Raw genomic sequence first — 22,194 nt, forward strand, 5'->3', positions numbered from 1 at the left:
AATTTGGTTAATATGTTTAATCAATACTAGCATGATGTGTATAAGCTTCCACTAAAACAATTAATATTTTGATTTGTTGCTGACCTGCTTAAGAAATTTTAGCAAATAAGAAACCAGTGGTGAAAGACTAATTGTACACATACTCTTCAAGCTCAACTAGATGTAACATACAAACTTCTTAACATGTAACATAAGGACATCCTCTTAAAATATGATTTCCAAAATGTCATATCAGAAGAAGTAACAGTTTCTAATTGTATCATCTGTGTTTGCCTTCAACACTATATTTAAAAGCAAAATATTTGATTTTAAACTTAAAAGTAAAGGGAAAAATTTTACAAAAAAAAGACTGGTATATAATCTTCATTCAAGCTTGAAAAAAATCATTAGCAACTGGACACTTCAATTACAATATGTAAATTATGAAAATATTTCATGAGTTAATCAACAATATCCTAATAACTGCATAATATTAACTCTTTTTTGGTTTTGTACAAATAAACTTTTAAAACCAGAACAGCATTTTGTGGACACCTTGTATTATCAGTTTGAGTGGTGGGTTAAATACAGGATGTTGTGAAATACATACAACTATATGCAGCCAAGGCACTGTTTTTAGTTTAATAACATGTATATATGTATTTATGTGTATATAAAGTTATTATGATATCATAAAATAGAATGAATTGTTCTCGTAGGAAATAATGCAAACAAAATTATAATCTAACAATGTTCAGAAGAGGGATGTTCTTATTCTTCTTACATTAGCAAGATATTATTGTGACACTTTAGGATTTTAATTCACATTTCTGTTCCAGTATAAAACTGTTAAACATTTATTCTATCTCTGTTTATTCACAGAATTTACTTTTCCATTTAAATAGACAGTTTTATTCAATGTTGCAGATGCTTATTAATAATTAACAGAAACAATCTGTTTCAGTTAATTAATATGTAAATGCATTTTGCTTATTACATAACTTGTGAATCTCATATTGATGGATGAAATGTTGCAGTATAAAATAATTTCCAGTCCAAAAATTTCTGAGCCATGCAAGTTGTTTCCAATTTGAACTGATTTCCCTTCATCATTTTAATATATATCCTCTTTTGTCTCTCTGTTGCCCTTCCCATCTAAAAGGTACAAACCTATACAAGCAAGTAATATAAAGTGTAATCATTTTAGATATTTTTGCAGATTTCAGACAATTCTGTAGTCAGTGAGGACTGTACATCAAAACAGTAACAGGTTTAGATTATAGCCACTAGTCTGATGCTTTATTTCACAGCAAGGCATTATTACATATGTCAGTTTACTACATAATCCCAGTCAGTTTGACATGAGCTCAAACTTAGAAACCATAAACTTTAATTTTGAATAGGCCACTCAATCAAATCACTGGATAAAGTTAAGTACAGATCTTCAACATAATCACTATTTTGGAAAATTCACAATTCTTATTATTTTCTATTAATAGGTGGTTTAAGGTTTACTTCTGTATAATGTTTTGTTTTTACAATAATTTTGATGTTTATTTATTCAAGTTTAATTTCATTCTGTATTGAATTTTCCTGTTTTTAACTCCACTTTAAATTTCAGTTTTATTATTGTTTTTTTTTTAACTTTCTGTTCTCTACCTCTTTTATACCTTTCAAATTTTGTATTTTCTAGTTGCACTATCATGATTAAATATACATATAGTGAACAAATTAAGACTGTGTGTATAATGCATTTAAAAAAGTGTATTTTTATTTTGAAGTGTTTATATGAATAATAAAACATTAATTTACAGGTGTATGTTCAGTACAGGGTCTGTGTTATTTTTACAATTTTAAAGTGAAATATTTTAGTCTTTTTTGCTATATTTTAAACTCTTTAAACTTTAATTTTTAGTTCCTATTCACGTATTAACTATCTTGTGTTAGATTAAAATGAATGTAATGGTTGTCATTATTAATTTTAAAATGGTATTAGACTTCACGTTGTTTTGAGGAAAAGCCTAAGGTAAGAGAAGGAAAGGTTTTAGTATGTAAATACTACATATCTCACCCTCTCATAATATATATGTGACATTTTTCCTGCCCTTGACCAGAATATAAAATATGCAAGTACCCTGAAACAATTTTACTTATTGCATCTGTATTTCACTTTTGTTAATCAATAAAAACAGATAATTATTTATGAGGATTTAAGTTTTGTCTCTTTAGTTAATAGATATACTTAAGTTATGGTGAAAAATTATTTTCATCGCTACAGAACAAGTTATGCCATGTTTTTAAGAGTTTTATAATCTTTTGTTCCCAAAATGTAATAAATACTAAAGTCAATTACTTAGCTAAACTACTTACAGTTTGTTCGTTTTGAAATTTTACACAAAGTTACATGAGGGCTATCTGCACTAACTGTCTCTAATTTAGCAGTGTAAGTCTACCAACTCTTGGGCTACTCTTTAACCAACAAATATTTGTCTATTTATTTTTCAGAAAATACAGTATTGTTGAAACTTTGATTTCAACACCATGTCTTGTCTTCATTCCAATAATACAAATCATTATACCTGTCCTTTCATATACCAGATCATTGAACTGCTAGTTGTTGGGTTCAGACAAATGTATGCTTGATCTATTTTTGAGTCAGTATAGGCTTATATAAAGTGTATTTTCAGAATAATGTTTTAATGACCACACAATAGTTTTTAAAAGGTATGTCTAGACACTTACAAATATTTACTTCACTTTTCATGAAGATGAGAAGGGAGACACATGAATAAGAATGGACTGACCATAAAAACTGTAAGTGTGAAAGCCTTATACATTAGAAAAAAATACGTTACTGGATAGAGATAAATATCCATTCAAAAAGTGCTAATATTTACATGTTCACATACATACCCAGAAGTGTCAGGTTCTATGGTGTTGTTGATCAAATTTTTAAGTGACACAACCTTCTCTAGACCAGCTAGCAGACTTGTATGTTCTTGAAGGAGCCTAGAAGATTTGTAAGTCATTTAATGTAAATACATCTTAGACTAATTCATCTATTACAAAAGCATATCAGGCATGGTTATTCTTCAGCCAGTTTAAAAAAATTAAACAATATTTACATTAGTAAAAATGCATTATTTGATTTAATGATGTTATTAAAAAAAAAGCAGAGGTAATGATATACACAAGGAATCCTTACTGAACTTACTTTAAATATAAATAAAACAATTTCAAAAAAGGTACAACTTATATATTACTTCAACTAAAATACTAAACACTGAAAGGAAATGAAACAATGAGTGAGGAAAAAGTGGTACAGAAGGTAGAGAATGAAGAAAATCCACTTAGAAAAACACCTTTGGTGATAACTGGAACCACTTTCTTTATTTGAACCAACTTTTGAAATTTTGTGCAAAAATTTAAACCTAAAAGCATTACAGAATGAGTTTGAAACACAAATAATTGACAAGGAAAAAAGGGTAATTTTACTTCATTTAAACACAATAAGGCAAATACTGGAAAATGAGCAGTTTGTAGCAAAATGAAAAAATAAAGAAGATAATAACAAGTTTTATTTGGAATACAAATAGGAACTGGTGAAAGAATATATTGTTGTAAATATACTGCCATATCTTTCTAATGCGATAAAAGTGCTGTTAAAAGAAGCAGAGGCTAAAACCTGATTATGGATTATAGACGTACCAAACGGTTTAGTGTGGTGCATCAGACTGTAAAAGGATGTGTCAACTCCAATCCAATAACAGTCAACAGCAGGAGGAAGGTCCCTATCATCTTCACCTCAATCCCAAAAGCAGAAGGGAAAGTTATGTCCATTCCATCCACCAAGAATGTGCTTATGTGTGCTATTCCTGCACACATTCAAAAACCAGACCACCATGCAAACCTGACATCTGATAGGATGGGGAAAAGCTTACATGGTAGATCAACTCCAGCTTAAAACCAGATAGCATTGAGTATTTCTTGTCTGGTCTACAGTAGGTTTACTGTTTGGCATATACTGGTACAAAGCAACTAGGCAATCATCATCACCAATGACACTGACCCACATCAGGGATAAACTCATGGTAAAAACATCCAAAATGATGCCACCGTTCAGAGTCATAAAGAACAGACATACTTAGATGTGGTATCAGTGAGCTTGTTCCTACAAACACCAATGAGGCCTGGTATGCAGAAAAACTGGAAAGAAATGGAAGATAACAATAAGTGGGCCAGTTGATTTTGTATATCAATGGGAACATGGCGAGAACTCATGTGAAACAATTATAGGGCCAGTAGATAGCTATGCGAGTCAGTATAATTAGTACGTTGGTGTACTGCATAGCTTCTATGTGATCCAGGGCAAGAGAAATGATATACAAATTAGCAGTGAACACAGAGAATGTAGAGGGGATCCTGTGTGCCACTATTCAAACAACAACAAACAATGGCAGAACCCAGTGAGTCACCTGATTTTCAACAATCCATATAAATGGGAACAGAAGAAAAGTTTGAAGGATGTTCAGCAAATAGAACATGGTACTTCCAATTGAAGTATCTGTCTTCCTCAGATAACTGAAAGAAAAGTCACAGGTGGGGATGACAATAAGCCACACAGGGATAGCTGACCAGTTGATACAGCGATGTCATCCAAGAACAAACTCAATTCAGTCACTGTGCCTGAGAGACTTGGTGTACAAACTGTGGACTGGAAACATATGGAATGCCCTTGTGCAGAATTAACACACTACATTCTGAACAGGGTCCAACATCTTCAAAGCCAAGGTCCTGAAAGAATCATAGACCAGAGACCCATAGTCCAGTTTGGATAAAATAAGGGCATGATGTATCTTTAGCACAGAACATCAATCTGTTCTCCAAGAGGTGGAAAAGAGGACATGGAAGATGTTCAGTGGCATCATACACTTGATATGTAGCTGCTTGATGTGAGGAATGAAAGTAAACTTATAGTCAAACATAAGCCACAAGGATCACAAGAAGAACATCACCAAGATGGAGCTCTGGATCAGGGTGAACAATGACCAGTCCCTCTCAAAATGACAGGAAAATGAGGATTGCCCTGTTGGTCACTGCCAACCTTTCAAGAAAGTGAGAGAAAAGTGAAGGGGATCAGACAAAGAGATCAATAGCTGTAAAAAATGAACTAGGTGCATGAAAATGAATATAAGCACCAGAACTGAAGAGAGGATGGTTGTGATCCAAGAGCATATGCTCTACAGAGCAAGCCCTCCCATCAATATTTAAACCCAGAGAAGATAATGTCCATTAAAGACCCCCAAGATTAAAAAGGGAAACAACAACTGTTCATTAGAAGCATCAAAGTCTGATTAATCATAGATCTCTTGAGGAGACAGGCATAGAGAACAAACAGTGTTGGTATGATCCAAGGAGTCACTGATGGTTATAGCCTCCAAGGGTTTATTGAGTGGCAAAGATGGATCTGGCATGTGCTGGCAAATAAGCAGTGCCACACCTCCATGCACTTATCCATCACACAATATATCATTGCTGTACAGAGAAAACTGTCAAAAGGTGACTATATCAAAAGAATTTAAAAAGATATCCTGTAAGGAAAGACACACAGGATGATGAGAATCAATCAGTGCCTTGATGCCATCTAAATTAGAACAGGAACTTTGACAGTTCCACTGTATCAATGTGGCTATTTTTATTTATGTGGAGAAGAATTGAGCAGAAATCCCTTCTGTTTTTTACCACGTAATTTCTTTTTATTCTCTTTAGGAAAAAAAGTATATTGAATTCTATGGATCAGATGGGCAGGTCTCTGTTAGTAGATGAAGATTCCAGTAACTGAGGGTGTAAATGAATATCTGTTTTGCATCTTTGAGCCTAAGAAGAAGATGGAAAAGAGGAAATGCCAGAAGCCAGAGAGAAAGGAAATGAATGATTTAGGGAGCCACTGGAAGGCAAAAGATTCTTTACATGGTTTGAACACGGCTATGTTGGAGACAAGGAGAGAACTGTCTGCATTCCAACTGTAGCAGTGGAATGGAGTGTAGCAGCATACATCTGAAATGAAGTGGTGAACAGTAACTTTCAAGCCTTGGGGTAAGAAATATTGTAAGCCTTTTTTCCTTCCACCTTCCAAGGGCAAGAATAAAGGTAAGAAGGATGAAAGCCACTACAATTACCATAACGAGGGTCCATTTTGTACTTGTAAGCATCATGGTCCTTGCCACCACAATAAGCACACATCAAGGAACCATGACATGATGTCTTTAAGTGACCAAACTGTTCACATTGGAAACATCTGAGAGGGTTGGGAAAATATGGTTATACCTTGCAATTTAGGTAACCTGCCTTCATGGTGGCAGGAGGACATGGTGATGTAAACGTCAAAATAAGGACATTGGTTGGCATCACAATTCCATCTCTGCAATTAGAGAGACCAGTAAGGATCTCTGACCCACGTAAGTTCTTCAAACCCATCTCAACAATAACTCTTCGTGACAAATTCAAAGTAGCAGAGGAGTAACCTTCAATGGGTATATCTCCAATGGCCTTTGAATACAAGAGGAGTTCAGTGTGTTCTAATCAGTGGTATTGAGAAAGCCCACTTGTAGAGAAAAATATTCACAATGACCGAAGAAGGTTGAAACGTTGTTCACTCCTCTACTTAAAAAAATTTCTCAACCCAAACAAGCCGCTTTTATATATATATTTTTCTCAGTGTGTTTTGGTGCAGATGTTTTCATCAAGATGTCCCTAAAACATAGTTTTGTCTGACTTAGGAAAGCGAGCAAGCCTGTGTAGTCCTTTCTGAATAAAAAATGGAGACATTTGTCCTAAAGGTTTGTCTGATAGAGAATGTAATATCAGAAAATTAGGTACAGGTGTTGGACAGGTTGAAGATTGCTGTTCACTCTTCAAGACATGGTCGTTTGCCTATGGTCTATTTTTTATTATTTAATTTTTATTTTAAGTTGTGGGAGCTATAATAAAGAAAGAATATTTCAGTGCCCATGCACCATGAAGCTTTATGAGGGGATGCACTAGAATGGGGATGCACCCAAACATCAACATCAGATGCAATGTCCACAACACCTGTTGTGATGTCCAACACTTGTACTTGATTGACCCTAGCCCAAGTAGACTAGCCAACTGACCCTGGGGGGCTACTCCAATGCTGCCAATCTACAGGAATTCAAGGCCAAAGTGGTGTGTTAAGGTTGAACCTCTCAACCACCAGGATCCTCTTCTTTCCTTCATGGGTTGCCACACATGGCAAACACAAATGGATGATCAGATGAAAGAACAGAACCTTCTCTGGGAGGTCCCTCACCATGTACAGGAATCTAAGGGACCAAAAGGAAAGAGATGATCACTCTGCCCAAAAGTTGATGACCAAGAAGATAGGGGAAGAAACAGAAGTGCTGGATGCACACAAAAAATTGTCATGGAAAATACTGGCAATTTTCTGTGCATGAGTAACTTCTTGGCCATTGGAGAACAACATAGACAGTGAATGTGAAGCATATCTCCCAGTGATCTTCCAAATCTTGTCCCAGATGATTTTTAAGCTGTTGGTAAATCAGATGCTAGTTGTAAGGTTAATCCAAGACTGCTTTTGACTTTGAACCCTGCTCTATCAAGCAGGAAACACAGTACCACTGATATATGATGCAGTTAAAAAGAAAGGGATACCATTGGAAGATATCCCAGGCCTTTGTCTGAGACTTCCATGCCTATTGGCAGACAGGATTCCACCATGGATGAAAATGCTGTGGAAAATGTGTCAAGGTCTTAAAAATAGATTGAACAACAGCTTCCTGGATGATACAACTAGTCACAATTACCAGACAGTTAGTTGTCTATTGATGGCAGAGAGATAAATGCAGGATCAGGTTCCAAGAAAGCAGTGCATAATGTCTATTTTGCCTGGTTCAACTTCCACGGAGGCACGTGGGTCTTTGTCTGTCTGTGATTTCTGTTTGTAATATAAGAAATTGCCTCTTTTCTAAGTGTTCTTCTGCAAGCTTGCTTCATTAACTTGATGTCTATGTGCAGTAAGTAATAATATCCAGGTGCAAACCCTCAACATCTACTTAAATGTGGAGGCAAAATTTCAAGTTTCTAGGTTCTTTTCTTTTGGTGCTATGGTAGTCACATATTTTTTATGCGTTTTTATGCTATCTTGTCTCACAAAGTAACAAACCCAGGAGCACACTCTCAGGGTACACTTATTATGTGTGCAAAATTTCAGGTTTTTAGATTATTTCTTTTTGGAGTTATTGTGATCACACACACTTATTATTATAAATAATGGGCATGTAAGAAAGAGTTATTTCAAAAATGATTATTGTTTAAATTATGCATAATGGTTTTATAACTTTATATTTAGTTGTACATTAAATTTTCATATATAAATGAAAATAATCTAATCAATATAAACCTTAACAACTGATCCTGCATTTCCAATAGCTTGTCTGGATAACTGTCTTTCACTGCAAGAACAAGTCTGTTGGAATCACTGATCAAGTTTATCTGAAAAAAAAAAAAAAAAAGTTAAATAATAATTCTTATTCACCCATATGATTTTTAACATTATCAAATAAAAACACAACTACTCAGAAGTATCATTACATTACAATAAGTTACATATTCAAATTCATTCATATGAAACACATAACTGATGATCAGATTAATACCTTCTTCTACATTGCTGTGATTACCAATGACAAATGTTGGTTAAGTCTGCACAAAATAAAATTTTTATCTTTAAAAATAAAGTTTGTTGCAAAATAATAATAAAAAAGACTTCTATATTTGAAAGGAGACATCAAAAAGACCAACTTCTGTTATTACTCAAATCTAAGCTGGAAAAGTTGGCTTTATAACTATAAACAATCCATCAATATTTTTGCAATTTATAGCCTGTCATTGGAGGGAGGGTGTGAAAAACTGTCAAAACGAAATAACTTTGGCTCATCTTTGATGAGATTCTAATCAAGAAAAATTTAAAAACAAATGTATATTGAGCTGCTGAATGGGATAACTAAAAAAAACCTTCATAGTTGTTTAGTTAGATCCTTTCACAAAATAAAGAAAGTTGTATTCACTACAGGCGAAAGAGACTTTGTTCCTTAAGACTTCAAGTGTGGCTACAGCTATGACAATTACTAGAAACATAGATGTCAGGACTGAATTTCTTAGGGCGTTTCATTCAAAGTCAGTGATGCAATGGGGACATCAGACTTTCTTATCGAGAGTAGATGATTACAGCTAGGAAAAGAGAAAAAAAAATTGCCAGGAGAGATTAAGAATTTCAACATGCAAGAAAGAAGTTAGATCCTATCCAGAACAAGCTTGTCAAGCTAATGAAGTGGTTTGAAAAATGTCTTCAAAGGGAAAAAAGTACACCATAGTCTAAGTCAAGTAACCATACTGAAATAAACATGCAGAAGCTTTAAAACTGTAAATATATGCATTTTATATATTTGTTTCTATCTTTTTTATGTATAAATATACAGTAAACAGGTCTGACAATGATTTTTATTAAGTAAATAACAAAACATTAACTCCCTCACTGTGTGCTAAGATAATTTGACTTGAGTTCATGATTTTAAACTGACCTTTAAAGTTTCCATACTATAACTTTAATATGTTTTGTATATCTTCATAAAATTGTGCAAGGTTTGGGTAAACATTACAAGTCTTTTGTAGACAGAAAAAACAACCTGAATTTTGATTATGTATTTTTCTTACAAACTTTTCCATGAATATATGGAGTCAAAGTGTTGACTGCTCTGAGGGCAAACTGACTTTTCTTATTAAGATTAAATATCTTCTCAATAGGTCATCAGCACTTTACAAAAATTATATTATACAATGTTTCTTCTTATGACAGTATGAGTCACAAGCTCTAGAAATATCTGTAAATATCATAGGAAAAAGTTTCAATTTCGTCTTTTTTCTCCTTTTTTCCTATTACATAACTTAAAAACAAAACAGAGATGTCAATTAATTTCAGCAAGATGGCAGTTTCAAATGTAGTTTTTCCTTTTACTAATAACTAATAGCAATTAAAAACAAAATCATAATGATTTTAGTGTAACTGATATTATTACTTCTTGAAGTTAGCTTTCTTACAGAAATTTTGTGTTCCTTTAAAAAGTTCGAGAACAGGATGAAATAAGAATTACCAGCCAATAATAGATAAACAATAAATATTAAAATTGGAACATCATTGTATTTGGAATAATGAAACAATGCATTAAAAAAAACAACATGCAAACAAATATAGAAACTTTTCAGCAAAGGAAGTGAATGTAGGAATGACATTTCTATCATCAATAAATAATATTACAAGCACAAACATATATAGATATTCAATCACAGTTGAAACTAATCCACCCTATTTTTGCCTGTTAATATTCTACTACAAATTCAGCAGTAAATTCTAAAATACCCTGGTAACTGATACTATAATTTAAATTGACTCTAACTTTCTCCATGAAGAGCTAATCTTCTTGTTGCTATAAATTATCATTAACACAATGTGCTTTGAACAACATTCCTTTCTTTTCAAATCTGTGAGTCCATATGTATTTCTATTCAATTGAATCAAAAACTAAATTTAATTTTTTTTATTTTTTAAGACATTTAAATAAACAAATACAAAAACACTAACCAACTTTTATTTTTGAGCACAATTAAATAAATGAAACAGAAAACTATAGACTGATTTTTCATCTTTGAATGAACAAATAAAACAAAACAAACCAATCAAATCTTTACTCTTTTGTATTTTATCAGAAAAAAGGTTAAAGAAATCTGAAAATTCAACTGTTTGCAAAAGTTCATGTTTAACTGTCATCAGAGACAAACAATTCAATCTTTCTTGCAGCATATTTGTTTACTTATCATTTTTAATGAGCTTCGTTTTGAGAAAAATCTTTTGCCTAAAAGATTTATCATACTGGTGAAACAAATTCTCACTGTAATTTCGACATTTGGAAAGGTTGAGAGTAGGTCATGCTTTAAAAGAAAGGAATATAAATTTTGAATGGTCTTTGTTTTTCACTTATTTATCCTATTTGTTCAATAAGATGGTATAAATGGTTGAACTCTTCATAAAGTGATGCTTCCAAATCTTTTGAGTATGCTTCTTGTAGCCAATTACAGGTCTTCTCTTTATTATTCATTGTCATATTCTCACAATTCATTAGAAATCCAAAAAATATTTACGTATGCTTATGCATCAATTAATTTATTCAACTGAACACACAGACTGCCAATAAGTGGAAAAACATTGTGAACATGAAATATTTCCCCAGTGAGAAATGCAGCTTCAGCTATTTTGTTTTCATCAAAGGAATAATTTCTTGATTTCATGCCCTACAGAACCTCTGTAATCTTTCTAAATTGTTCTTTCTTGTACCAATTTTTCATAATTAGAACACTAGTCATGAAACTCTAAGATATTCTTTTAAGGCCTTTAATAACTTTAAAGCTATTCCTAACTTTGGATTTTTTCTGAAAAGCTTGGCTGGATCTATCTATTTATCCAAGTATTGCATTCCAATCATGTGCTAAGATCATAGTTTATAGGTAAGAATGTTTCTTCAAAAGAGATTGAACTTCATGACACATATCAGCTGTTTGTTGCTGATCATTTAAAAGCATTCTTAAAAGCTTCATTAATTTGTGTTTATCTGGTTGACAGTGTGTTGTCTGCATCCGCATGTAGTGACCATCTTATGTAATAAAGTCATTTTAGGATTTGTCTCTTAGGTCCAATAGAATTTGTAGAAATGGACCAGTGGCATGCAGGTGAACTCATATAAAACTGCTGAATTACTCCAAAAAAAGAAAGAAAGATATGACTTCAGTGCAAGTCTCAGCAACACATAATCCATTTAAATTATGGATGTGAGAAGCATAAAGAACATAAATTGCACAAGGATTTGCTTCTCCTATTTTAGCTTGCATTCAATTATATTAATCTAACATATTTAATGCATTGCTATACAACTGGCAGCACATATCTAAAATACTGATATCATGTTTCTCAAAAAATTAAAATCTTGATTGGCCAAATACTCTCTTGTATGACTCTCTACTGGGATAAATGATATGAATACTAATATAATTTGATGAATGGTTACTTTGAACAGACCAAAAAATTAGAGTGAATTGATCAATACAACTTAAATGTTGAGGGGAAAATAATTAGCTTCCTTTACTTCACTGACAATTAATGATAATAGTTTATCTTCCAATATTTCTGTTACTTCTTCACAAACTGTAGTTTACAAATATGAATCACTTCCTTAATTTATATAGTAAATTTTCTAATTTTTTTTTCTGGTCAGAATATTGCCTTTTAGATTTAATAAAATAACTTTCATTACTTTTGCACTGTTCTGTTCCTTTCTTAATCCAATAGTCATGCACAGATTTCATTATTTCTTTCCATTCTCCAGCATTAGTGAATTTCATTACATCATCAATAACATTTACATTGATGGTTTGAGATTCACTACCCATGCATTCTAAAGATACACAAGGAGTGTAAATATTATCATCTCTTGATTAAAGCAAATAAAAATCAATTTCATTTTTTAATGTTGACTGAGCAGAATTGGTTAAATGTGAAAATCTCAAGTTCCACAAATTAGGCATCTGTCTGGGGCATCAGTTTTTTTATTCAACCTTTTAACACTTCACAGCCCCACTTTCATACTGTTTTTTGCTTTCCACTATTATTTGATCTATTTGTTTAATTCCTTCTACTAGATGTGTAAAATAAAACTTTATTTTTATATTTTTAATCACTTATTTTTAGCAGAACTTTCCATACCTTAATCAAATATCTGCCAACATACAAAAAAATTTCAATAAAGGGTTGCAAGAAAAAATAATCTTAAATATTTATGAAAAAAAGAAACTAGAAACAGTAAAACTAAATAATTCAAAATATTTAATACCACTAACAAATTTAATTTTTAATTGACTCTTAACTTAAAACAGTTTTACACAAAAAATTAAGGAGATAATATCTTTAGAAGTGACATATAAAAAAAACATATTAATTAAAATGAGTAAACAGATAATAAATCTTGAATATTTATCCTTTAATTCAGTATGGCATTAGGATATTTGGATTGAAAACATTGGTGTTTCACATACACAATAAATTTACCTTATTTTTAATGTCAGAAATGCCAAAATGCTATGTATTTTTTTTATCCTTCAAAAATTATTACAAAAAAATGTTAATTCATAAAAACATTTTTTTTCACTTTTATTAAATTCATTATTAAAAGGTTTTGGATATGTATCATTAGATAGCATAATTACATATAAATGATAGAAAATTAACTAAATATAAGTACTTATTTTAAAATTACACATCTGATGAAGAGCAATATTCATGAGGTGACAGGCACAGCCCATGAAGTAAATGCTAGGCTGTCATCTTGAGATATGTCCCATCACACCTTTACCTATGCCAGACATAACTGAGGCATTGTCTAAAGAAAAACTAAGACAGATTTCCCATGGAATTTTCCTCTTTGTCAGTTCATAGTTCAAAAGCTTGAAAATATTCTCTCCCGTTGAAGCTTTTTTCATTGCACCATTGTCAAAAGAGAACAATTTTTCCAAGCAAAGAGTCAAGATATCATACAACCACTGGATACAGTTTGAGTCATCCATGTCTGTGGATCCATCTGTGGCTAAACTATAAACACTGTTAGTAAGTATGCTTGAAATCATTTTGCCATCTTCACAACCCAACATTTGTACAATGGCTGTAGTTTTAGTTCTAGTACAGCTATATTTTTTGCTATATCAGAGTCTGGGAACATTTTTCTGAATAGATGTCCTGCATGATTGGCTACAGCTAGGGGTAAATTATGAGCAATGATGAATTACGTGAACATCACTTCTGCATTTATGGTTTCATATTCTGAATTCTTACTCATAAATGTCGTTATCTACATCGTTTTTGTCTTTGCCTTAGCCTTTTGTTGGTGAGATGCCATTTTTGTATGTCTGGAACAGTTGTTTATCCCACCATGTGCCACAGAAAAATCAATGTGACAAACTGTACAAAATGCATGACTGTCACTGACTTTTGGATGTAATAACCGGATATTTTGCACTATACTCTTTCCTAAACTTTTGATTAACAGTTTCAGTCCTTTTAAATTTGCCAGAAACAAAACAATCTAGTGAACAAGGCCTCTTTTTTACCATCTTGTGAATGATCACATTGGTGTTTCTATGCTGCTTGGAAAACGAGAAATACCCATCTACGTGAGTGCTGATTGACTGACAAGTACTGATGATGTAACTATGGATTCCCCCATGTACCCAGTATGGAGAAGCACTGCACTCAAACTATTGGTAGACATCAAAGATACAAATATTTTTTATTATTTCAAGCACAAACATGATTATTGCAAGTAGCCATTTGGACTATGTCTTTTATTTATGATCAAAATTTATTTGTATCTCACTAAAAATTTTCTTTTCGCCCCTTTCAAGCCCTTGGGGAACAATTTATCACTTTATTATATAGGCCTATATAATAAATAATAATTTGGGAGTTGCAATAAGTCGTAATATTTGTCTGTATGAGTGTATAGTCGTAATGTATACACCAAAATCGTAATGATTACGCTCAAATCATAATGGTTGGCATCTCTGCTACATGGTCCACCATTCCAGTAACTTAGAAATTCAAAATTGCAAGGACTCCCATGCTACACTAGAAGAATAAGGGAGAATAAAATGTGGTGGAGATTCTGGAGGAACACCAACAACTGAGCAAGTGCAGTGAGCAACCATGGAAATCCTATTTTCAAAAGCAGACTGCTTCTGATTTATTCAATTACAGAGAAAGCAGTGACAGGCAACTATCCCCTTATGCTTTCTCCACATAAGTCCATGAGCCAGTACAGTCAGGCATGGGCATATTAATGAAGTAAACATATCATGAGGGAAAAACCTACTAGTGATTTGGTAGAACACCCCATTTCAACAGTGTATTATTGACCATAGAAATACTGTATTATATGATAGCATCATAGCCATACAGTGTGGTTTTGTAATATGTTAAGTATGAGTGGACAGCCAATACTTGCCATTGTTGATAAAAAAGGGAATAGCCCAGTCACAATCTAACTGAAATTTGAAAGATGGAGACAGGAGAAAGATAGTACTCCAATGCAGATAGTGGGAGATGGGCATATGAGTAGTATTCCACATAACAGTTTGAAGAATATCCTCCATCATCCATTGGAGAATAGGTAAGATGCCTAATCTGATGTTGCAATAACTGGAACAGATTTCAGAAAGAAGGAGACAAGGAGAAAGAAGAAAAATTGAATCAACTGGTAAGTGCTGAAGGAGAAAAGTGCTAACAAAAAAATGCTGCTGGGAAATGAAAAGGAAGAAAAACGAACTGCCATGCAGACAATGTAACAAAGAAGAACAGATACATAACATAGAAGTCCATCTGGATCAGATCGAGAATAAAGATGGAGGTGGGAGAAGGAAGGATTACCTTCATGAGCTGACAGTCTTAGGAAGAAAAGATTGATCCATATAAAGGAGAATGTATGTGGATTGGTACAGAATGAGTGAGATATCAATGCAAATATATCAAACCAATGATGCTTACAGGCTAACAGCAGTAGGTCTTAAGAGATAAATGAAACAAAGAATAGGAGGACAAAGGTTCAAGCAGAGGTAGAGAAAGATAATGAACAACCACATTGACATATCAATATGAAAGGACCATTTGATGAAGAAATCTATAAATCCAGAAAGAATGCAACAACAGGGAAAGAGGAGTTAAACACTATCTTAGAGTGAGAAAAACTATTCAGTAAAATGAGGAAGTAACAGAAATTGTTTGAGAAGAGACAGCTCAATCACAGGACATTAATCACCAGTTTTCTTGGGGAATAGGACCACAAACAGCCTGGGAAAGAATGGTTGTCAGCCTCAAAAGCTCTCTGTAATAGAATAGTCTGTATTGCTGTGACTGACACATACTGGTATTAGCACCCCAAAGTAATGAAAAATATATATGTACAGAAAAAGTTGAGGGTGGGAAAAGGAATTGGATGACAACTTCTTTTGACAATATTTGCAGAAACCAATGATCACTGAAGAAATCCCATCAAAAGGAATAGAGTCAGTCAAATAAGCCCTGATTGAATCAGAACTCATAGGATAGTCCCCAGTACTGTTGGCAATGATAAGACCTGCATGAGAAATCCACAATAAAATACTGAATCTAGTGAGAAAAGAGGTACAGGATGGAACGGTGTTGGACATGAAACAGAGAATTGCAAGGGCACAGGGTAAGACTATTAAGCAACCAGAGACAAAACAATGGAATGTTGCCTCACAGATTCCACACATGATTCCAAAATGGATCATTGGAGAAGAACCATCCACAATTTCCAAAGGTAAGTGGATGTCAAAAAAACCTGGTAGAAGACAGTATCCTTTACCAAAAGTTTCCAACAAACAAACCATGTGTAAAAAGATAAAGCTGTGGAGTATAATTGTGTCAGTGTTTAGGTAAGGAGGGAGAAAGTATCCCACAAAAATTCCTCAGGAGGTTAGCAGAGTTACTCATAAAGTAGGTACATGGTGGATAAGTACTGGAAGAGAATCATAAGGCTTTTTTATCATTTCTCAAAAGTCCTACTCTCATCTTACCATTCTGTTTATCCTAAATGTATTAAAAGAAATCTTTCATCCAACCTCTTATTCATACTTTTTTATTTCCTACTTTCTCATTTAACCAACTAACTTATAATTGTATTCAGTTCAATCTTCTTACATGTATAACGTTTTTTTAATTTTATTTTCTATATCCTTTATGAGACATTATGGTTTTTCACTTCCAGCCATCCTTTTTCTTTCAACAAGAAACATGTCTATCTCAAATATTTAAGAATTTAATTTCTAAAATTTTTTACAAACTTGATCAATATCTTCAAATTAAATGAGCTGCCTAATTCATACCCCATCAAAATTGTTTGTAACATTATCATCATAGTGAGATAGAGTGACTGACACAATGATTCTGAGGTTTTGTCATGGTAACTGTGGTCATTTGTAAATCATTTTATTACTCAATATCAATAGATTAATCAAATGTTTTGTCAGCAGCCAATATTCATCCCTTAATGAACTGTACTCTTATTGTATGGTATCAGATGTAAGAGTTTATACATATTATAATTAGAGTTTGAAAAGATTGTACAATCAAGTACATTTTTGTTAATTTAAGATAATTTCTGTATGACACAAAAATTGTTATTGACGTACATTCAAAATTTAAATCACTTTACTATGAATATATTTTAATGAAATTAGTTTTATAAAATACATTATAATTCAGTGTTTTATATTATACCAGTTATTCTTTTATTTTGAAACAAACCTCTGAAGCAAACATTAAAATTCAGTTTTATTGTTATGTGATGTATATGCAATTAAATTCTGCTCTATTTTGTGTAATGTAGATATTTTTATGTAGACAATCAAAATACACAAATATAGCACGTTTACTAGAAACCTGAGTTAAATTCCAAGAACTAGACTAGAGGAAATCATTGTAAAAATTTCACGTTCAAAGTAAGCCATATATACTTTCAAAAGTAGAAACAGTGTTGCTAAGCAACAGTTTTAACTTCAATGGTATGTTTACAACCAATATAAAGAACAGATTTCACAGTATAATGTATTGGAAGGTTAGATGAAAACACAGGTGATATACCAGTTTACAAATGAAAGTGAAATGTAACAATGTCCATTGTTGAGATCAGTTTTCTTAATGCTTTGATAATTTGCTTTACCTTGTACATATTAGTTTGACAGATAATTAAATTGCAGTTAGCTTTTACTTTTATATTTCAGTTAATTATGTATTATTTGTGTTTTAAAGTTAATATTTGAAAGGTTTAATTGTTTTTAATATTATTCTAAATTAGTCTTATGTAACAAAGTGAGTGCAAAATATTTTCCCAGAGGCTAAACTGTTCTGCTGATGATAATGTTATGCTGCCTGCAGACACCTGCTGATCAACATAAATATTCAAAAATAAAGGACAGGAAATTAAAATAAAACATTGAATAGATAAAGATGTGAAATTATGCATATAATCTAAGGAAGGTATTTTAAGATTACTTAAAAAAAAGAGACAAAAGGGATGTACATATGTCTATTTCTTAATTTTAAACATTTCATTGCACTGTACATTGATGAAAAAAGCTAGGGTTAGTAATATATGGTAGAGAAAGTGGAAAATAAAATATAAATATTTACTTTAAAAACCTTTTATATTCATTTAGGTTCTAGAAATTGTGCAAGTGAAATGCAAAAACAGTAAGATGAACAAACAGCACTTTTATACTTAATATGGAAATCATCTTGCAGGTTACTATTAAGAGTTTAAGTGCAAATAACTGTATTAGGTAAAGAATTATTAGAAACAGTAGAAAAATGAAAATTAAAGAGTGAAGCAGGGATGCATCTTATCTCCATATTTGTTTAAACTGTAGAAAAAAAGTCATGAAAATGACTGGACTTGAAGAAGTTAAAACTATAATTTAAATTATTAAGTAGTGTAAGTTTGAAGACTTACCACTATACTACCGGAGGACTGAATGTTATGAATAAGTAGCAGAAAGAAGATTAACTTATTTTAAATGTTGTGTTTGAGAAGAATGTACAAGGTCCTATAGACAGCAAGGAGAACCAATCAATCAGTCCTAAACCGAATGAAATTTACTTGTTCCCTTGAGACTATGATTCTAAAAAAAACACAAAAAAAACTGACATATTTTGAATGTGATGCAAAAAAAATGGAATAGAGAACAAACATGATGTTTGTAGCAGCATCTTTTGAATGCAACTAGTGATAGGAAAACTTGGAGAGAGCTAGTTCATCAGACTGCCAGGAATCGATGCTGAATCAATGGATCTTAACTAAGTAACTATTTATACAGCTTATACATTGTTCTAAAACAATAAATTTTGAACAATGATCATTCTTCCAGTTTTATGAAATATGTCTCACACTGCCATTACATGGTATATGTAGTTAAGCATTTTGAGACACCTAAGTAACTAAAAATAATTAATTCACAGAGAAAGATAGTTATAATTTTTGATACACTAGAACAATATTTTATACATAATATGGTAAGCATACATATGTCAGAAATAGTCTATAGCTCACCAAAACCTCATTTGTTTTAAACATAGCTGCACTTCTTAGATCAGGACTGTCTGTAGCTCTGACTATAACTTTCAGTGGCAGTTTCTCCATTGATATGTCTTCTAAGGTTTTGGTATTGCTGAGAAATCCAGTGTTTTTGTCTATTTTGAAGAGTTTGTTGGGATCTGATTCTTTAACTAGTTCATATGAGACCTTACCATTAGAGCCAGAATCAGCATCTTCAGCCTGCAATATCAAAATTATATGACAATCAGACATTTTCCAGTTTATTAGTATTTGAAGCTAAAAAAATGTCATTAGTGTGGAAAAAAATAAAACTACATGGGTTAATTTTAAAAATGAATAAAGAAAACAAATAAAATATCCAGTTAAAACAAACAGAAATAAAATTAAAATAAGTTGAGTAAATGTTTTTAATAGTAGCATAAATTTGAATAATGTAAGAAGTAAAGAATGACATTCAGGTGAAGCACATTGAATCATGATCAGTCTAGAGTGTGAGGTTGGGACAGGGAGTTGTCCCCTGAAATGCCTCATTTGCTCCCTCCTAGTTAACAAAAGCTGGAGTTGAGAATGTACTAAATAAAGTGGAAGAGAGAGTAAGGTTGGCTTTTCACAGATTGTTGTGTCATCAACTGGCAAAGATATGAACCTTCACCATACACTGAGGAAAAAGTATATATTAAAAAAAAAGTTACTTAAAACTGTTTTATTAAATTTAATGTTTAACAATTTATTTTTCATTTTTGAAGTTCTAAAAATAACCACTATATTTTGGAATTTTTTAAAATTAATAATCATGAAATTTAGTAAATATCCTTGTAACAGGAAAAATGTAATGTAAGAAAGTGCTTCATCACCAACATCTAATAAAACTTAAAATTATCAAAACTTCTACAATTCCAGCAGTATATTTTAAAGTTCACATGTTACTACTTCCCTGATGAAATAGGTTTGGTCTCACAGGACCTTTCACCACAAATAGTTAAAAAATAAATTCAAAATTTGTATTTATGAAGAAAGTAAATACAAAGTATTTATCCTGTCTTTAGAAAAATTCTTAAAAAATAGCAAAAAATCTAAGAATAGCAAACACGCTTGGAGAAACAAAGGTGCTTGTGAGATAAAATACAATCTCAATATCATACAGAATCAGCTAGTACAATTAATTTAAACTGAATATTCTAAAATAAAGTATACAGTGAATCCTTAGTTATTTTTCATAATTATAATACATTTGCAAGGTACAATAAAAACAGCTAAAAGCAATAATTGAAATATCATCTTATCATTAAATGTGTAAATTGTTTTCTCTAATACATTTTGTTTACAGATTTTGTTTAAAATTTTAGTAAATATTTATATACTTAGCCAGATAAGCACATCTAATCTTAAACTGTGCAAATCTTGCTCTTAGGCAGCATGAAAAACTCGACTAGGAGTAGAAGAATAATTCCTGTGTTTTTAAGTAACCAATATGTTTAATACATTGTTTACTGATTTCTAATAAATATCTGATATGCTGATATTTCTATGCCATATAACCTGAAATGACATGAAACCTTTGGAGATTTTAAAGGTGCTATAAAATGAATGTAAAGCTTTCATATAAAAAAGAACTAGCTCATTCACAAGTTTGGAATGCTAATTAATAGGAAATTATGCATAAAAATTGATACTTATGTTCATCTGTTTATAATCGATAACATATTTTATCCCCTCAATTGATGACATTCAGCAATGTCCAAAAGGTTATATTGCTTCAGTTGGAGTTAGATGTCTTATTTTTCAGTTTTATACATTTGGCATTGTCTTTTGTGTTCAGTGATGTCGAGAAACTCACTTGTTGAGAAATTTATATGCAAAAACGGCTCGTTTGGGTTGAGAAAATATTTTACATAGAAGAGCGAACAACGTTTCGACCTTCTTGTTCAAAAAACGATTTATTTGCATATAAACGGCTTGTGTTGTTATGGAGATTTAACCTTTATTTTAATATAATTCTGTTTTATTTTTTTCTTATTTATGAAAACATACTGGTATTTTATTTCATTGCAATACTCACTTCAGTACTGTTTTGTGGGTTTTTTTCTTATTGTATAGTTCCTTAATTATGGAAATAAGAAACAAAAAACAGTATTATAATTTTACTTAGTTTAAAACCTTTTCAAATTGGTCTTTCTTTTTAGTAAGCTGTGATTGTATGATTTAATGACCTGTTTTTCTACTGGAAATTTCAACTATGTCTTTTTGGCTTGAAGTAGGTTTAAGTACTTATTAATTAAATATAAATATGATTTATATTCAAATTTAAATTTCATAATGGTGTTTAACTGCATAACTTGTGATTAATAGCTTTGTAGCATTAAAATTCATTATCTATCTGGGATTTCAAACAAATGAATATGTGATAACATTATTATCAAATTTTCAGGTAAATTTACTTTTCTTTGATTTAAATGTGCAAAACAGATGTGTTAAAAATAACTTGCATGACAATTTTGACTGGACACATAAACAAGTAAACATATCACCAACATTTTTAAACTGTAAAGTTTCTATAACTCAGTGTTATCATTCCAAAACAATACTACAAAAGTAAAGAAATATTTAATAAATTTGAAATTAAGCAATGTAGAAATGAACATTGGATTAAGTTTTATTAAGTTATATTAGATTAATGATTTGTTTATATAACAACCAACTGCTCATCATTTTAGTTATGTTTTGAGGGAAATTGAAAAATACAAACACATTCCAACTCTTCTTTTTGTAAATTTGTGTACCTAATATGTTAAAATTGGAAGATTAATTTCTACTTTTAAAACAGTTTTTAATTGCTATATTATCAATTTATATAGCCTATATATTCAAAATCTGAATAATTTCTAATAATAGTGGAACTCAAGTTAGTCATAAATTTTGTACAAATATTGCCATTAATAATTCTAAT

At 31.6% G+C, this 22,194-nt stretch overlaps 1 protein-coding gene across 6 annotated transcripts in view; it reads right to left on the bottom strand.

Annotated features, from left to right (window-relative positions):
* Window positions 1–22,194, bottom strand: part of Cad99C (cadherin 99C) — a 243,147-nt gene that overhangs the window by 25,155 nt on the left and 195,798 nt on the right. For all 6 annotated transcript variants that reach the window (XR_013029256.1, XM_076505837.1, XM_076505839.1 and 3 more), the window contains 3 exons: window positions 19,242–19,466; window positions 8,420–8,511; window positions 2,893–2,988 (listed from right to left, as the gene is read on the bottom strand). Coding sequence is in view for 5 of the 6 variants with exons in the window: in XM_076505837.1 (XP_076361952.1) it covers window positions 2,893–2,988; window positions 8,420–8,511; window positions 19,242–19,466 (413 nt within the window). In the remaining variant the exon portion in view is untranslated. The remainder of the gene's footprint in view (window positions 1–2,892; window positions 2,989–8,419; window positions 8,512–19,241; window positions 19,467–22,194) is intronic.

Source organism: Tachypleus tridentatus, chromosome 6 (assembly GCF_004210375.1).
Source record: "Tachypleus tridentatus isolate NWPU-2018 chromosome 6, ASM421037v1, whole genome shotgun sequence".
Classification (NCBI taxonomy): domain Eukaryota; kingdom Metazoa; phylum Arthropoda; class Merostomata; order Xiphosura; family Limulidae; genus Tachypleus; species Tachypleus tridentatus.